A 19457-nucleotide genomic window follows, 5' to 3' on the forward strand; every position below is an offset into this window, starting at 1 on the left:
GATAGCAGGAACAGGCCCAAATTACTGAGCAGAGTGGCCGAGAGTCAGCGTGGAGTTCAGAGAAAACTCAAAATAGCAGTGTGCACACTTGTAGCTGGTGGGTGTGGACACACGCTTGCAGATGTGTGCATTTGCTCTTTCATTTAGCCACAGCCAGCTTGCCACAGGAGAACATCCCATGTAGTGTGTGGCTGTAGCCCACTACTAGTGTTAATTAACTGACAGAAATGGTGGTGGATAAGATTATAACAACATGCAGCCCGACTCTATGACTCATATCAGAGCAGCGAGAAATAAAATCTGTCAAAGAGATTTGTTTACAAAATTAATTCATGGACTTTTTAAGTTACAGGTATTTCTTTCTTTATGGCCCTTTATTTTTACCCTGCATGAGCTTCCATTTGGTCAAATTACTCCCATTAGGAGCATGCTGAAATAGCTATTAGCAGATCCTCTCTAATGCAGCCCATGGATTTATGGACGACTGTCGCTGGATTACTTTTCTAGGCCGCTAAAGAAAACTTGTAAATGTGCTGAGTCTTAGGTGGGGCCTAATGTCCTTTTTTAGTTTTTTATATAAGAGTTTACCTTTATTTGTTTGTCCTGTCAAATGTACATATCTATCAGTAAAGTTTAAAATTACCAGGGAGCACAGGGAGTATCTTATTCCCTGCCTCCCATATAAAATATTTATCCCACCCAGATGGATCTTTATAAACTATTTCGCTTTCCAGAAGACAAAAAAGTAAGTAGGAAGTTGAATATCTTTATGTCTTTCTGCCAACTTTGCAGTTTTAAAACCTTTTAGGTTTTTTCAAGTCTGAGACCACAGCATGCTTTGCATTAACTTACGCTAAGACAATAAAGCTGCTTTAAAGTCTTCTTTTGTTTAATATGTTTGCGCTTCTCAGTTGTTTTATGATCTCGTCTATACAAGCTTAAATTCTAATTCAAATTTAGCTGTGGTACATTATCCACATTCAACTCTTAAATCTAATTCCTTGACAGAACAGGATCATTCATGAAATGAAAAGGCTAGCCCACCGTCTGCTACTACTGTAGTAATGCTGTCACCTAATCTTACAATCACTTATGCTACATAGCCAAGTTACAGCTAGCTAGCTAAACTCCACACTAACATTAGTTTTATCAATGTGCAATTAATGACATCATAAATGTTATTACACATATAGCAAATAAACATGTTTACATTTAAATTTCTGATTTCTGTTAAAATGTGTCAAGAGGAAGATGAGAAAGACCTGGGCTACAAATACAGCAAAGCTCAGTGAGGCTATAAAGTAACCGCTCAGCAGCGACACAGGCTGACTGTCTCCAGGCCACGGCACACTGAAAGAGTCATTTGTGATAAAGGAGTCCCAAAAAAGTACTCAGAGTGTAATTGTCATCGTTACCTTTGTTAAATGAATTATGAAAAAACATTTCACAATATTTAAATGTCTTTGAGATGCACTGGTACTATTGCAAAGTTTAAACGAGGGCAGCTTACACAGAGGTCGGAAATGTTTTTAACATTTAATGTCCTGCTCAGTTCTGCTATCAGTCAGCGTCTGAACTGTCACATAAAGTAAATGGCAGCCACTTGCTGGCATTCATTGCCTTCAGTTTCAGTATGAATATCCATAAAGACAAACGTGCAGCTTTGTAAGATCAGCTTAAAGGAGGTTCGTTCTACAAAACCACTGCTTTGCCAAACAAACTGTCCTGTATGCAGAGTGTGGTGCTTCCCAACACTTTTGTGATGAAGCTGCAGACAGATGCTGGACCACAAATGCCACTGTGGTCAAATCAAATCGAGCTGTTCAGACAGCTTACAGAAACACTGGCAGCTGTTAACAGCAGCACACATGTTAATTGTAACAGAAATATTCTCTATAGTGTTGGCACGAGATGTTGACAATCACAGAGTGCAATGTTTGCAACGTGAAGCGGACTTGATGTCTCAGAAACTACAGTCTGCACTGACCTTTGGTCCCAGCGCGCCAACCAGTCCGACACGGCCTGGAGCTCCAGGCTCCCCCTAGGAGGATGAAAAATTCTGTGAGGCAATATGAAACAACAGGGTCCTGGAAATGGTACAGAAGGTGGAAGAAATCCCATCCACAAGCAAACTCGTCTCTTCACTACTGTTCAATTAGGAGAAGAAATAATATCATATAAACACATTCAAGATATTTTTGATTTGTTACATTTTGAAATACTTTTGCTTGCCGTGTTTAAACTGCTTTTAACTTATCATAGCTTTCTTATCGAGTGTTTTGGAATAATCTGATGATCTCGTGACATCAGACAGAGCCCTACATTTGAAAGGTTTAGCATCCTATGAGCATCAGCTAACTCCCTCTAGAGCTTACCATCGGCCCAGCTTCTCCTGGAGGTCCTGGCTCTCCTCTCTCACCAGGGAGACCCTGCACATGAAGAATGTTGCTAACATTCAAATGTGATCACTTTTAAATAATAACTTCACCATCTTTTAATTTTAATTCTGTTGGTTGACATAGAAAATGTTTCTCTAGAGTTTCAAACTCACATTAACAGCAAAGTTTTGTTATTGTGCAGGAAAATTTGTTAGAAACAAATTAAATTCAACAGGATGATCATGGTGAATGTTTTAAATGTCCGTGCTAAATGTGGCAGCATTTAAAGACTCGTGTCTTGAACCTGAACTTTTTCGAACATTTATTTCTTACAATTTAGGAGATTTAAGAGTGAATTTAAGAATCATGCAGAAAGATTTTGTTTTTATTTGCTACAGCAGCATGTACAATGTTATAAGATTAGCTGTGGGGAAAAAAAGGAAAACAAATGCTTCTAATTTCAAACGTTATTTTTTAACAATTCATTTTGTTTTTAACAATTTGTTATACAAATCATTAAGTTGTCTAAAATATTGTAAAGCATCAGTGGCTTCTTGTGCCTTGCAGTACAGCGACACAAAGCAGCACTAAAACAGAAAAAGTGGCCAAGACACAATGAACGAGAGAGAGCTGCAGAAATATATCTATAATATATATCATTCAAAACGTCCGTGGGACTGTTGCTCTCCCAGTCTTACCTTAGGTCCTGGGAGACCTGGTTCTCCTGTTAAGCCTGGCTCGCCTCTGTCTCCCTGCAACACATTGAAGAACTGTCTATAAAACAACCAGTGTGAATAAGAACACACACGAATGCTCCTGGTTTTCTAACACTTACCTTTGCACCTTTAGGACCAGGTGCTCCCCTTGCTCCTGTCGGACCTGCTTCACCCTGCAGAGGGAAGACAGGTCAGAAAAGTGTTCACCGAAATAAACAGCATAAAGTATTTTGATCTGCCTGTTTTCTATAATACATTTAAAACTTAATACATTTGCAGGATATTCAAAGACATAACTTGTTAGGCTTATAGTTTGATCACATCTGAACAAACATGTGTGATGTCACTATTTCAGACGTCCTTTATGAACAAAGGCATGCAGAAAGACTTTCCTCCAGATCATCCATGACAGTCACCACATGTTAATTTTTGAAATTGTGGCTGTTGTGTGTACATTCTTGGGTACACAATAATTATCGCTCTGCATTGAACTCCTCATCACGCAAATATTAATTTGCTGGTGAAACACAGACTTAAAAAGCGAGTTAAAGCCAACAGCGAATCGATGAGTCTCCAGAAACGTTTGTCTTATAGCCACCAATGCTTTATGTAAAGTGCAGTTTTCTTCCTTGTGTCAGACATAATAATAATAATAATAATAATAATAATAATGTTGTATTATTATTATTGTTATTATTATTAATCAAAGGGAAAGACAACCAAATTGATATATAATGTGCTATAAAGGATGCGGGTGGGTGAATAATACAGGGAGGAGTAACTCTTTGAGGACATGCAGCTCTGTACAACTCACACAGAAACAGAGAAGTGAAATGCGTCTATTCAAAGGTATTATCGTGGTGTTTCCTTATACCTTCATCCCTGGAAACCCCTGGGGGCCAGGATCACCAGGTTTTCCTTCTTTACCCTGAGAACAATTGCATCATGTTCAAACATGCATCCAAAGATAAAACAGAATGAAAAACGTCCAAAGATATCCGTACTTACAGGCTTGCCTTCAGGCCCTCGTGGCCCATGTGTCCCTTTCTCACCTGGTGAACCCTGTAATATAAAAATATTCTAATCAGAAACTTTCTTCTTACATTAAGACACAACAGCAGCTATGCTATTGGCTCTATGAATACCAAGGCTGTGGCTGCCCATCGCTTCAACCGTCCCAGAATATGACAATGAACTGCCTTCAAATTTGGAACAACTGATCCCATAACATTTAATGGAAAGTACTTTCAGACGCTCCACCACAGTGATGGAATCACAGGTATGATTTTACACCGAGTGGTTTCCTGATGCGAGCGTCCCATCTGGGTTTTGGACTGGCACTGGGAGTTCACCGGCTCATGACCCCCTGAAACGGTGCGACTTGAACCAGGGATCTTTTGGCTGCAAATATCTTTCATGAATTCTAGGAAGAATTCATTTTTCAAATCCTTGTAAATCAGAAACCTTAATGTTCCTAACGTGACTGTACATGGCTTTGGCTGCAGACACGATGGAGACTTTTCAGGAAACATAACAAGTTTGCAAGAGATGCGATTTAGGCGTGCACTGCTGTCTACATCGTGGACACTTTCCAGCACTTTCCTTACCAAACAAATACTATTGTGACTCATTAACTGGGCTTCATCACAACCACACATCATTAGAGGTAATTAGTAGAGGAGTCAAGTCTTGATATGTATGTTTTTTGAATGAGGCTCCAAATCCACATCAAATAAACTAGCAGTTTCCTAGTTTCCAATTGCCCTGTTGTGGTCTCTATGTAGCATATACCATTTTAGATGGGTGTGTAATGACCTCCAATATAATGATACAGTAAAGAACTGATTATTATTGCATCCAAAAAAGCAACAAAGAATGTTGTGTAAACTAGCAGCACATTCTATATGTGAACATCAAAATCAAAGAATAACCAAGCTGTTAAATGAGAATGATGATGGATCACACTCATCAGCACACTCTTTGTTGAGCAGCAGGGATCTTGCAGACATCAGAGCCTGGTGTTAAAACCATAGGAAAGGAAACAGACATGTAATCTATCAAATGTAGGTCTTTATGTGTGTGTTACCGTGGGTCCTGGTGGGCCGACTACACAATCGCAGTCTTCTTCTTCCACTGTGGCACTTCTATTCAGAGGGCACTGAAGATACACATACACAATTAAATTAACAGAGTGGGTCACAAACGGATTACCCTGACAACACCTCAGTGGTGAAACTTTTATTAGCGACCTCAGATTAAATATGTGTGAATTCACCCTTACCCTTTCATCATCCTGCGTATCAGGAGAGACAAGACAAGAGAAAACATAATGGTTATCGTCATCGCAGGCTCATACACGCAGCCATACACAGCCTTTCAAGTACAAAGCCTTTGAAGTGGAAACGAAGAGAGAGTGAGAGCAGAGATCTTACGACGGAGTAGATTTCACAAGCTGTTTCCCTCTCGCTCTGATGGGGATCACAGTAGAGACGCAGCTTCTGAATCTCCACCTGAATCGAAACAACATGGACGATCTGATTATTTCAAACATGCTTTTTGTAAAAACAGAAACTAGTGTCATCTTTGATGCGTGACACGATGCTTTGAAGGCTGATTTTGCAACATGTAAATGTTACAAATGTTGCAAACTGCGCTTCATATGATAATAGTAATGATATCTACATCCATACATGCAATAGCCGTGTGTTAAAAACAAAACAAATGTTGCATGGTATCCTAATGATTGTAACACCTTGCAAACTATAATAATAATTGTAGGATCATTTATGCAGAATATCATTCTCTGGACAGTCAAGCATATTAAACAAAATATATCCAACCTACTGGCAACATTTTAAAGGGGTCCAATTATGCTTTCCATATTTCTTTTTGTATATAAAGCGTTGAAGCAGTGAATGCTCATATCAGTCATGGCAAAATGAGTGAAAGCGTGGATTGTCTTCCGCAGGTTGGGGATGTGTTGCTGCTCTGATTGGATGAGCACCAGTATTTTGGGCTCTTGCTCAGGTAAAATAGTGCTCTGCCAGCTAACAGTCCTCCCCTCATGTAGACTCAAAGGTCTGGTTGTCATATACAGTTGTGGTCAGAGGTTTACATACACTCATCATGGGCATGGCTGTCCTGTTTTGGGCTTTCTTTGAAGTGTTCTTTTTCCAGGGTGGAATGATTATACAGCATACATCCTAAGTTACTTAAATAAAAAGCATTGGTTGTGCAATTTTAATTTATTTACATACAGGCTTAAATATATACATACATCTCCTTGAAAATATTTTAGGAAGTGGTTTTGAAGGTTCTGCAATACATTTTAACTTGACAAGGCCTATTAACTTCCCACTGATGATCATGATTAACTATGACTGGTAGTTTGTCTGTGCCAGCATAAAACAGAATTCGTTTGGCTCGTTTGAATGACCAATACTTAAAAATTGATCATGTGCAAGAAGTCACAGAAAGTCTGAAAAGGAAATCTGTAGCTTTATACACTATAGACTGGGAGGGACTCTTGGAGCCATTTCTACGGCAGATTTCCTTTTTTTGGAAGGATACCCAGATGTCACCCTAAAATAATAGGAAATTGCTTAGAAAATCCAGGAACCACCCAGGCTTAGGGTTGCCATGAACTGGAAACTGCTGCAGCATCAGTGTCACTGTTCACAGTGGGCGTCCACATGGACAAGCCAAATGATTTCTGGGAAAGTTTTATGGTCAGACAAGACAAAGATTGAGCTATTTGACAAGAGATATGTCTGGAGAAATAAAGGGGAGCCTTCCCAAGAACATTGCACCAGCTATGATGCTCTGGAGCTGTTTAGCTCCCAGTGCTACAGTACACTGCACAAAGTGGACAGAACAATGAAAACAAGAAGCTACCTCAAAATTCACCAAATTCACCACAGATGGTTAAACCCAGGACACGAGTGGATGTTCCACCAGGACAGTGATCCCAGAAACACATCAGAACTGGTTTGGGAATGTAAACCATTAAGCTTCTGGAATAGCTTTTCCAAAGCATGGTTGCTCAGGAACATCTCACTATCCTTCTAAAAGAGCTGGAGGAAGTAGCCTGGGATGGGGACATCTAAATATTCTGCTTAGGCTCCTGCCTCTGCAACTCAGGTAAGTGACAGGAAGTTGATGGATGATTATCATGGCTAATTTCTTACCAGAAGCATTTCCTATACTATATTTGGTCAGGTGTGGTGTAGCTCCCAGAATGAATGTACTGGACTGAAATAACGTATTGCTTTAACAAAAAGGATCATCAGAAAGTAAGCTAAACATGCCAATGATCTAAACTCTTTCTGCATATAAAAACACTCCAATCTCCTCAAATCAAATCAAGTAAAAGATCAGCGTCAGGGCTCAAAGCTCCAGTGTAATTACATGTGTTACTCACAGGTACAGTGATGTCTGTTCCTCGCCTCTTAGACACCTGCGTTTCCCCATTGATGTAAATTGGCTCCACCGGTTTCAGCATTAGTTCCTGGATGCGCTGGTCGTCAAGGAAACCGGTGACCTGGCGATGCCTCACTAGTACTTTAATCTGATGCCATTTTCCATCATAAAGAGTCTGAGAGAGATGATATAAATTTCATGAAAAAATGCCTTTTGTCAGAACAAAAAGATGCTTTAATTAAGAGTTTAAAGCACGTTTTTGGTCAAGCTTTCATTCATGAGTAAAACTGGATGTGAAAACAATTATTAACCTTACAGTTCTTCTTTCAGTCAGTCTTCTGTTTCTGTTGCCAGCCTTAACTGTGTTCATGCATTTCATTAAATATAATTTTGTGGGCAAGACCAAAAACGTGTGTTCCCTAAATGCTCTGCAAATAGTTCTGACACACCAGGTACTAAGACCGAGGACTTTTCAGGCCATAGGCAGAGAGAGAGACAGAGCAGCGATTGTTCCATTGGGGCTGAGAGTCACTTTTGAAAGGACAAATCACAAGCTCCTAGCTCGTGCCACATCAAACCAAATCAAACATATGCAAACACAAATTCAATATAATTACAACCCTGTTCAGGCCTACACATTGAACATTGCGTCTAAGGACGGAGGGTGGTGGGTGCTTCTTAGACTGAACCTGGCGATTATTACCCAGAACTGCCTCGGAAATAGAGACATGCGCTCCAAGTTCTACACATCCAATAAATGGTTTCCACCAGGAAAATACAGTGGTTTAGAGTAGGAAACAATTTCTTTGGGCTTCTCCTGGCATCACATTACATCTTCTCTGGTTCCACTGAAGTAAATGTGGAGTGATGTTTAAATAGCTGCCAAGACTCATTCACTAATATGAAGAGAAAGCTGAGGTAGGTGGAGATGCTCTAATAGCACAATGAGTCCTTTCAAGGCAGTACAGCAAACTACACTTCTTACATCCTGCTTAGATGTTTATGTTTCTCACATTCAGATTAATCATTTTATGACACTTACTCATATATATATATATATATAAAAAAAAAAAAAAACACCCAGCACGCCCCTGCGGGCGGTTTATCCTTCAAGCTCGGGTCCTCTACCAGAGGCCTGGGAGCTTGAGGGTCCTGCGCAGTATCTTAGCTGTTCCCAGGACTGCACTCTTCTGGACAGAGATCTCCGATGTTGTTCCTGGGATCTGCTGGAGCCACTCGCCTAGCTTGGGAGTCACCGCACCTAGTGCTCCGATTACCACGGGGACCACCGTTACCTTCACCCTCCACATCCTCTCGAGCTCTTCTCTGAGCCCTTGGTATTTCTCCAGCTTCTCGTGTTCCTTCTTCCTGATATTGCTGTCATTCGGAACCGCTACATCGATCACTGCGGCCATCTTCTTCTGTTTGTCTACCACCACTATGTCCGGTTGGTTAGCCACCACCATTTTGTCCGTCTGTATCTGGAAGTCCCACAGGATCTTAGCTCGGTCATTCTCCACCACCCTTGGGGGCATCTCCCATTTTGACCTCGGGACTTCCAGGTTATACTCGGCACAGATGTTCCTGTACACTATGCCGGCCACTTGGTTATGGCGTTCCATGTATGCCTTGCCTGCTAGCATCTTGCACCCTGCTGTTATGTGCTGGATTGTCTCTGGGGCATCTTTACACAGCCTGCACCTGGGGTCTTGCCTGGTGTGATAGGATGAGGGACCTATGGATATATATATATATATATATATATATATATATATATATATATATATATAATCTCGGGTCATTGCAGACATAGAGGACAGTTACAAGTACCTGGGGATCCCGCAGGCGAATGGGAGCCATGAAGAGGCCGCTAGAAAAGCTGCAACCACCAAGTACCTGCAGAGGGTCAGGCAAGTCCTGAGGAGTCAGCTGAATGGTAAGAACAAGATCCGGGCCATCAACACGTACGCCCTGCCCGTGATCAGGTACCCTGCTGGGGTAATAGGCTGGCCAAAGGAGGAGATAGAAGCCACTGACATAAAGACAAGAAAGCTCCTTACCATGCATGGAGGGTTTCACCCCAAGTCCAGCACCCTGAGGCTGTACGCTAAGCGGAAGGAAGGGGGCCGGGGACTGGTGAGTGTCAGCACCACAGTCCAGGATGAGACAAGGAACATCCAAGAATACATCATGAAGATGGCCCCAACTGACCGAGTGCTCAGTGAATACCTCAGGCAGCAGAAACCCAAGAAAGAGGAGGGAGACGAGGAACCATCATGGAAGGACAGGCCCCTGCACGGTATGTACCACCGGCAGATAGAGGAGGTGGCTGATATCCAGAAATCCTACCAGTGGCTGGACAAAGCTGGACTGAAAGACAGCACAGAGGCACTAATCATGGCAGCACAAGAACAAGCTCTGAGTACAAGATCCATAGAGGCTGGGGTCTATCACACCAGGCAAGACCCCAGGTGCAGGCTGTGTAAAGATGCCCCAGAGACAATCCAGCACATAACAGCAGGGTGCAAGATGCTAGCAGGCAAGGCATACATGGAACGCCATAACCAAGTGGACAAAATGGTGGTGGCTAACCAACCGGACATAGTGGTGGTAGACAAACAGAAGAAGACGGCCGTAGTGATCGATGTAGCGGTTCCGAATGACAGCAATATCAGGAAGAAGGAACACGAGAAGCTGGAGAAATACCAAGGGCTCAGAGAAGAGCTCGAGAGGATGTGGAGGGTGAAGGTAACGGTGGTCCCCGTGGTAATCGGAGCACTAGGTGCGGTGACTCCCAAGCTAGGCGAGTGGCTCCAGCAGATCCCAGGAACAACATCGGAGATCTCTGTCCAGAAGAGCGCAGTCCTGGGAACAGCTAAGATACTGCGCAGGACCCTCAAGCTCCCAGGCCTCTGGTAGAAGACCCGAGCTTGAAGGATAAACCGCCCGCAGGGGCGTGCTGGGTGTTTTTTTATATATATATATATATATATATATTAATACCAATTCTAGTTCAGTCTGCTGCTTTAGCCACACTTATTAAAGCAGCATCAACAAATGTTTTACTTCTAGAGAGCAGAGTGGAGACACTGTTATTGCAATAAGTGTTGTTTTATTACGTTTTATGTACTGAGGTACTGATTTACTTTTACTTTTTCTGAACCAAATCAAGGTAAACTACTACTTTAAAATATTCACTGTATATGCAACATGGAAAAGCTATTCTTTTTATTCAATCTGTCAAACTCAGTGGCCAGATGAACAGTACAGCTGTTAGTCTTCTTTTACATAAAATCCTATGGTTTATTTTTAGCTTCGGTATGGTTAGAGAAACTGGTTGAGTTTGCATCTCTAAAATCAAAACATAAAGAATAAAACTGTACCGTATTTTCCGCACTATAAGGCACACTTAACTCATTCACTGCCATTGACGTCTATAGCCGTCAATTGCAGTGAATGAGTCAGTGGGTTTAACTCATTCACTGCCAATGGCTGGCAGTGAATGAGTTAAAATCCTTTAATTTTCTCAAAAATCGACAGTGCGCTTTATGTATGAATTCTGGTTGTGCTTACCAACGAACCGATTTTATGTGGTACACAGCGCTCAAAAATTTGACAAATGTTTTAGTAGGAGTTTGGTAAACTAGCCTCACCACTTGATGGATTGTTGGAGCATTACGGCTACCGCGGAGAAATCTAGGTCCTAAACTGTTAACTTCAGGTCCCAAAGTCAAATGATCACTGCGGCATCACTGGCTGTTAAAAACTGTCTAAATTCTTTTTGCTGCTGCTGCTTTACCAGGTGTAACAATTAAGTTTAACATCCAGACATCCATGAAAACAGAATTTATTAAATTTAACAGAATTAGAAGTTAGCAGGAGGCTAGCTCGCTAGTTTCCACTTAAGCATGATATAGCATGTTCTGACTGAGAGATTTCTGCAAAAATTCAAACGTACAGCTCTGCTATCACTTCCAACATAAATGAAGACAGAAAACTAAACAGCAGTGACGTTTGTAGGGTTACTGAAGTTTGGCTAGCTGGTATATAATGATGTGCAATATGATCGCTAGCGACACAGCTATGTTAGCATAACATTAGCACAGTGAAGCTGGAGGATGAATGCTAATACTTTTCCCCTCGATAAAAGTTAACGTGAGGGTTCCTGATGGTTAGGGACAAATGCAATCGCAGGATGCTGTAAACGGACCAAACTTCAGTCAGGAGAACAACTGAGATAATCCATCCACAATACGAGGTTAGTCATTAATGTACTGCAACAACATTGGAATAGAGCAGCTGCAGAGGATTCAACATTAATGAATCAATGGTACGTAAGTGGAGGAAGCAAGAAGAATGAGTTGAGTAAAGTTTGACTTATCTGACTGTTTTGTTTCGCTTAATGCGCCTTATGGTCTGAAAAATACGGTACTTGTTTTTGTTGTTGTAGCTTTATCCTGAAGCCAAGGGGGTATCATTGGTCTCTATGGACACTCAATCCTAACACCAACCTGAAAGCCTGTTTTAAAGACAGCTTTCTGCTCTTTCTCTGTCGTACTGGTGGTGGTGAAGGTAACAGTTTTGTCTTTTCCGCTCAGTGTTACTGCAGCTTGAATCGCCTTATCCTTTGACAGCACCCTCCAAAGGTCAAAGGACAGCTTGCTAGAGATCCCTTTCAGACGTAGAGTGGACACAAACACGTACGATGGAGGAAGGCCTTCTGGGAAAATCTCCCTAGTTTAAAGATTAAGAATGAAAAATGTAAATAGCTGTCGACCAAAGCCCAAAAGCTGTTTAGAATGAATGTAATGATAGCGATAGCATGTTACCTGGTGTTCTCAGTAATGTCTGTGGAGGCAGCAAGGGCATAGGCAGTCTCAGAAACTAAAGAGCCAGGGATCTTCTTTGCCTTGGTCTGAATGTTCATGCCCACCATCAGCTCGAAGCCTTTCTCATCACGGGATGCCACTGGGATTCGTGTGGGACAAACAGACTCTGGAAGCACCAGGGTGATTCATTCAGTCAAGTGGTCATTCAGCTATATGATATTTGGCAACACTCTAATTTGTGCTTTTGTAGATACACTTGAGTTTTCTGACCTTCACAAAGCTTCTGCTCCATGGAGTCTCGAATACGATCGATGGTGGTGTAATCTTCAGCATACAGGACATAGGTAGATGAAGGTTTATTGGCAATGGAGATCAGCTCTGAAGTGGTGATCTCAGTGCCAACTCCCACAGCAAATACAGTAATACTCTGTGCTCGAGCCTCCATGCTGGCGTCAACCTACAGATATAAAAGGTTATCTTTTGGTTTAAATTGTTTTCCCAGGTCTGGGGAAGAAGTGCTAGGGTCTCGGTTACAGTTAGGGTTAGGGGGTAAGTACTGGTTAGCTAGAGTATTAAAACCTCACAGTGTGGCTTTTCTATGCCGAAGTTTCTTTCCATGTTGATACTTCTTTTATGTTGCCTCTGTTATTAAAGGCCACCCAAAAACACTGACGTGGTTTTACCCATGAGGCAAAGGACCACTCACCACATCATCCTGTGACTTGCCATCTGTAACCACCACAGCGATGCGGTTCTTGACCAGATTGCCCCGCTGGGAGGAGGCAAACACGTGGTCCACTGCAAACTTGATGGCCCTGCCAGTCTACAAAAAGAAGTGAATTAAAAAAAATAATTTTACACCAGACACCAGACCTTACACAACCCCAAAGGTTATTTGTGTCCCTGACTGATCTGCCAAGTGAACATGTTAAAGACTACTCAATGAAACCACTAGCCATTCCCAGTCAAGCATAGACATTTTAACAGAGGTCTTTGGAAATGCAAAAGTTGAGTATTACAGCTGCAGAATTTACAGGGATGCATGTGCAAGTCTGTTTGGTGACCATGCTTGTGGCCGTGTTGTGTGGTCATCCTGCTGCAGATGCAGTGTTGGCAAGTGGCACCAGTGAACATGCCTAAATGTGCAGTCTGCTTTTATGTGACGCTTTAAAGGTTGCATCATAGGAGTAAAGTCTGTTTTGTTCCTTCACTATGCTTTGACATGAATAGTTTGTAGGAGCTGGCCACCTGTGTAATAATTTATCCTTTACCCATTTTCCCACCGATTGTTTCATAATTTTTGATATGCTTTGTTTAACTTCGCTTCCAGTGGAGTCAAAAGTTTCATTCCTTCCCTCTCCACTCTGCTATTACAACCAAGCAGTGTTGCTTATAACTTGTGCAGTTTTTTTCTGCGTAATTGTTTATATTCCTATATCTATTTACTAGGGGTGCAACGATACTCGTATCGATATTGAACCGTTCGATACAGTGCTTTCGGTTCGGTACGCATATGTATCGAACAATACAAAATTTTTCATTTATTTTATCAACTTTTCTTCTGGCGATGCTGTCTGTGTTGAGCGCTCAGTGGATCTGCGTTCGACTACTCCGCCTAGGCTGCACTGTCGAGCGCAGCGCAAGCTAGCAAGACAGAAGCTAAACTCGTTGCAACATGGCAAATTGAACCTCCCCCACCCTCATTCAGATCTGGCCTTTGGAACTATTTTGGTCTTCATGTGACGTATGACCCTGAAGGTAAGCGCTCATGGACAAAAGTAAAACAGTATGTTGGATGTGCCACGCAATGCTCAATTACATGGGTGGGAACTAGTGCGTTAGCGCAGTTTGTTTGTTAACGTGTTGACACCATCCAGCCCCACGCATGGGGCGATCCGCGGTAGCTCGTTAACGGAGATTTGCCGTTAACGTCATTTCAGATTTACGCTGACAGCACTAGTGGGAACACAACGAATATGACTGCACATTTACGCCGACATCATCCTAGTGCAAAGACAAGTGGAAGCAGACAAAAACAACAAGCAGGCATGCTACAAACTTTACCCGAGTCATTTAGACAGCTGTTAGCACATGATTCTCCTTATGGGGACCTGATATGTTTAATATGCTGCTGAGAATATAGCCCAGAAGAAGCGTATAGTATAGCTTTTATTTTGGAAAGAGCCATTTCTCTGTAATAAACTCTCTTTTCCAAAGATGAGTGATTTCTCCATCAGATATATTTATTATTTTATCCCTCTGTTGTTTCAGCAACATTAAATTTAAAAACTGTACCTTTGAGTTAAAATATATATTTATAATTTTAATAAATGACAAATTAAAAAAGCATGAACATTTTTTTGTATCGAAAAAATATCGAACCGTGAATTTTGTGTATCGTTGCACCCCTACTATTTACATATAAATGATCTAAATTACTAATCCTTTTATTTATGTCAAGTCTTAATATTCTGCTTACATGTCCTGTGCACAATGTTGGGGAAGCTTCTTTAAAGACATAGTTTTGCAAAATACTTCATAACAGACAAGCTGGACAGCAGAGATACTCTGTTCTGTTTCCTAAAACTACTAAATTAGTTTGCAAAAACAAAAACTGATCAAGTTCACAGCGTAGCTATGATAACGTGTAACATGTAATAACAAAATAACATTGGCAGCAAAGCTTCACTGCTTATGGAAACAGTGCAGCACTGAGAAACGCCTGCCCTTTCGCTCATGCAATAAGCAAAGGTCAAGTGTGTGGAGACGGCTGCCTCACAACTGCACTGACTGAGCGTGTCGTAAGGATCGTACAGAAGAAGTAGGACGGCTTTGAGTAGGGAGGGGATTCAGTTACAGTAGAAATGCAATGGTCCTAACACAAAAAGTTAACGCACATGTGTCACACAGTATTATCACTGTGGACATACAAATGCACAAGAATCACAGTTCATCACAATACAGTTTTAGCACATCACATTTCCCCTGTGCTAACCGATACACAAGTAGACAGTTATCTATTATCTAGTTATATGTTTGTATTTTATGATGATTATTTAATGGGATATTAATAATGTGATGCCCCCTGTCACATAGCCCGACAGAACAGCTGGTGTCCACCTGGAAACCATCAATCAACAGGGAAAAATATTCCCCAGTGGGTTGTGAGTGGGTACTGGGAGTTGCTAGCAGTCACTGTGAAATGAATTGCTGTACCTCAGTCATGAAGGCCTAAAGTCTGGTCATTAACCAGGGAAAAGTGTGCATTTCCAACCAGTTGGTAAGGTGGTTGTCAGGGCTGCTGGCTGTCATCTGGTGTATTTGGCTGCAAATACATTTATTTGCAGCTCATTTCACAGTGACTGCAGGAAAAACATAACTGCTTTTGTTACTAGTAAGTTTGTCTGGTTGGTTAATATGTTAGATGTGTAACCACTCACCAAGTACACACTCAGGGTGTGTGGAACTGTGAAGAGTGCAACATGAAGCAGAAATATGAACCTCCAAAAGTTGATTCTGTTCATCTGGACGTAGCGTTTTGTGGGAGAAACGTTTCGTCTCTCATCCAAGTCTCAGCTGACTGAGATTTACTTTCCTGGATGATTGAGAATGCATCAAGACAGAAATAATAATAATAATAATGGATTGCATTTATATAGCGCTTTTCGGGGCCCTCAAAGCCCTTTACAGTTCCACTATTCATTCACTCTTACATTCACACACTGGTGGAGGCAGCTACAGTTGTAGCCACAGCTGTTCTGGGACAGACTGACAGAAGTGAGGCTGCCATATGGCACCATAGGCCTCTCTGGCCATCACCAGTAGGCGGTAGGTGAAGTGTCTTGCCCAAGGACACAACGACCGAGACTGTCCGAGCCGGGGCTGGAACCGGCAACCTTCCGATTACAAGACGAACTGCCAACTCTTTGAGCCACGATCGGAAATAGTATGAAACTTTCCCTTCAAAGTGAAAAATGTTGGTAACAAAGAGTTTGGAGACAAACTGCTGTTTGTGTTGCTGGTTTGCAAGCAGGTGTTTGCATCTTCCATGCAAACTAAGGCGACTGCAGCAATCACAAAGCGCTTTTTGGATTTCCCCCATTGACACCAAAGCAACCTGCAGCAGCTAAAGCTACTTGCCAACCCCTCTGTGAGTTTCTCCTTCACCTCAGGTTAGCTCATTTCTATTCAGTCACCGAATAAGTCAAGAAATACAAATATCGGCATGTGTTACATACATGTCGATGCTGCTGCATCTGTTTATTCTAAACACATCCCCACGATACATGATTTTATATGTTCTTCTGCAAATTAGGACATTTAAGGAGAAAAGGTCCTGCCTGTGTGTTTCCTCCCAGGTAGCTGATGCTCCGTATGGCCTTGATGAGCTCTGCTACTCCCTGGTGTTTCCCAAGAGGAATCTCCAGCCGAGGTGTGTCACTGTATTGTATCACAGCCACCTACAGGTGACACAACAAAACTTATCTGAGTGGATCTCTGTTGTGTGTAATGCACCAAATAACTCGAGTGAGGAAAACTGCAGTAAATCTGAAAGGAAATTGGAGGTTGTTCAAATCATTCTCATTATGCACAGCATGCAGCATTACCTGTGTGTAGTGGGAACTGATATCAAACTGGCTGGTGATGTTGATGAGCCACTGCTTGGCAGTGTCAAAGTCCGAGACGCCAACGCTCCATGAGCCATCAATGATGTATACCAGGTCATTGACAGCCGTGCTGCAGCCTGTGCACATAAAGATATATACACGGTCATTAAAGAGAAGCCATTACACTCAGGAGACTTAACAGATCAGTTTTATGATCTGCTTTCATCCAAAGGTGCATGTCATCAGTACCTGCTCTCACATCTTCCTCCTCTGCAGCATCCACTGTCGTCAGTAGTAAAATTACACTCCATACTGACCACAGCAACATGGCTCTGTAGGAGAACAGTGCACCGCAGGCCAGCCCAACCTACATAAAAACAAAAAGAAAGCTTCTTATCGTAACGATTAGGCAAACATTCTTTCACACCTATGAACAGATTACCATTAAATTATGGCCTAAACTATGACCACGCCCCCAAAACCTGCTGAGGTATTAGCTCTACGAGCACGCTGTACGGCACAGAGCTGTGAGCTGAGCCATCAGTGCTAAAACGTTCCTCGACACTTTTGATTTCTGACGCAATCAGACAGCAGTTACAGGAGTAAATGAGCTTCCCTGAGGTAAGATAAGATAAGATAAGATATAACTTTATTAATCCCTCGGGTGGGTTCCTCTGGGAAATTCGACTTCCAAAAAAAGCACAGCAACGACCGAAGTTACAGTTACAGAACTGTTATATATATATATACACACACACACACATATATAAATACAGAGACAAATATAAATAAAATATACAAAGGGGATAAATAGAATAAATAGGAATAAAAAATAAAAATACAAGTGAATTGCACATTTCAAGTATTGAGTCTATTGCACTGTTGACTATTTACAAAAGTATTGCACAAAAGGTATTGTACAGTGAGGTGAAGAGGCACTACAGCTTAGTTGTTCCCCCCTCCTTTGTCCTCCTGTTTCCCCTCCCTCCCCTCCAGAGAGGAGTTAAACAGTTTGATGGCGTGTGGGACAAAGGAGTTTTTAAGTCTGTTAGTTCTTGTCTTGGGGAGAAGCAACCTGTCACTGAACAGACTCTTCTGGTTGTTAATGGCCGTGTGCAGAGGATGCCCAGCATTGTTCATAATGTCCATCAGTTTCTTTAATGTCCTTTTCTCTGCCACTGTCACCAGAGTGTCCAGCTTCATGCCGACCACAGAGCTAGCCCTCCTGATCAGTTTCTCCAGCCTGGATGGGTCCTTCTTTGCTGTGCTGCTCCCCCAGCACACCACAGCATAGAAAAGTACTCCAGCAACCACTGACTGGTAAAACATCCTCAGGAGCTTCCTGCAGATGTTAAAAGACCTCAGCCTCCTGAGGAAGTACAGTCGGCTTTGGGCTTTTTTATACAGGTGCTCTGTGTTGCATGACCAGTCCAGTTTGTTGTCCACCCACAGCCCGAGGTACTTGTACTTGTTGACCACCTCCACCTCCTCCCCCTCTATCTGAACCGGCAGTGGACCTTCTCTGGACCTCCCGAAGTCCACAACCAGTTCCTTAGTCTTTGAGGTGTTGAGTTGCAGGTGGTTTGTGTGACTCCATGCGACAAAGTTCCTCACCAGACTTCTGTACTCCTCTTCCTGATCATCCCAGATACACCCCATGATGGCCGTGTCATCTGCAAACTTCTGAATATGGCATAATTCAGAGTTGTAGCAGAAGTCAGAGGTGTACAGGGTGAAGAGAAGGGGGGACAGCACAGTTCCCTGTGGTGCTCCTGTGCTGCTGACCACTGTGTCAGACGTGATGTCCTTCAGCCTGACGTACTGTGGTCTGTCGGTGAGGTAGTCGGAGATCCAAGCCACCAGGCAGGGGTCCACCTCCATCCTGTTCAGTTTTTCCTGAAGCATACAGGGCCGGATGGTATTAAAGGCACTGGAAAAGTCAAGAAACAGGATCCTGACCGTGCCTTTTCCCCCATCCAGGTGTGAGTGGGCTCTGTGTAGGAGGTACAGGATGGCATCCTCCACTCCGACACCCGCCTTGTATGCAAACTGTAGTGGGTCCTGGGCATGTTGTACCTGTGGTCGGAGGAGGTTGAGGAAGAGCCGCTCTAGAGTCTTCATAAGATGTGACGTCAGTGCCACCGGTCGGAAGTCATTCAGCTCATTGGGCCGGTTCTTTTTGGGGACCGGGACGATGCAGGATGTCTTCCATAGGGCGGGCACTCTCCCCAGTCGCAGACTGAGGTTGAAGACTCGTTGTAGCGGCTCCCCAAGTTCAGCAGCACACGCCTTAAGCATCCTAGGACACACCTTGTCTGGGCCTGCTGCCTTTCTGGGGCGAAGCTTCCTCAGTTGTCTCCTGACCTGATCCACTGTGACACTGGGAGATGTTTGGGAGGAGGGGAGGGGGGGAGATGTCTTGCTGCTGAGAGAGGGATTGGAGGAGGGGGGTGTCATGGTGTCAGGAAGGGGGGGAAGCGAGGGAGGCAGGAGAGTGGGGAGAGGACT

General features: G+C 42.7%; 1 protein-coding gene across 1 annotated transcript in view; it reads right to left on the reverse strand.

Annotated features, from left to right (window-relative positions):
• The window catches only part of LOC308385898 (uncharacterized protein), an 86061-nt gene that overhangs the window by 56014 nt on the left and 10590 nt on the right, over window positions 1–19457 (reverse strand). Inside the window, exons 2-18 of the mRNA XM_080865091.1 lie at window positions 17199–17316; window positions 16950–17086; window positions 16683–16802; window positions 13049–13165; window positions 12613–12799; window positions 12343–12508; window positions 12025–12247; window positions 7515–7688; window positions 5527–5604; window positions 5376–5387; window positions 5181–5252; window positions 4103–4156; window positions 3969–4022; window positions 3214–3267; window positions 3077–3130; window positions 2376–2429; window positions 1988–2041 (exon numbers count right to left, since the gene is read on the reverse strand). Of these exons, the coding sequence (XP_080721217.1) occupies window positions 1988–2041; window positions 2376–2429; window positions 3077–3130; window positions 3214–3267; window positions 3969–4022; window positions 4103–4156; window positions 5181–5252; window positions 5376–5387; window positions 5527–5604; window positions 7515–7688; window positions 12025–12247; window positions 12343–12508; window positions 12613–12799; window positions 13049–13165; window positions 16683–16802; window positions 16950–17086; window positions 17199–17277 (1689 nt within the window). The 5' untranslated portion in view covers window positions 17278–17316. The remainder of the gene's footprint in view (window positions 1–1987; window positions 2042–2375; window positions 2430–3076; window positions 3131–3213; window positions 3268–3968; window positions 4023–4102; window positions 4157–5180; window positions 5253–5375; window positions 5388–5526; window positions 5605–7514; window positions 7689–12024; window positions 12248–12342; window positions 12509–12612; window positions 12800–13048; window positions 13166–16682; window positions 16803–16949; window positions 17087–17198; window positions 17317–19457) is intronic.

The sequence above is a fragment of the Rhamphochromis sp. 'chilingali' genome (genome assembly GCF_963969265.1).
Source record: "Rhamphochromis sp. 'chilingali' genome assembly, chromosome: 18".
Taxonomy (NCBI): domain Eukaryota; kingdom Metazoa; phylum Chordata; class Actinopteri; order Cichliformes; family Cichlidae; genus Rhamphochromis; species Rhamphochromis sp. 'chilingali'.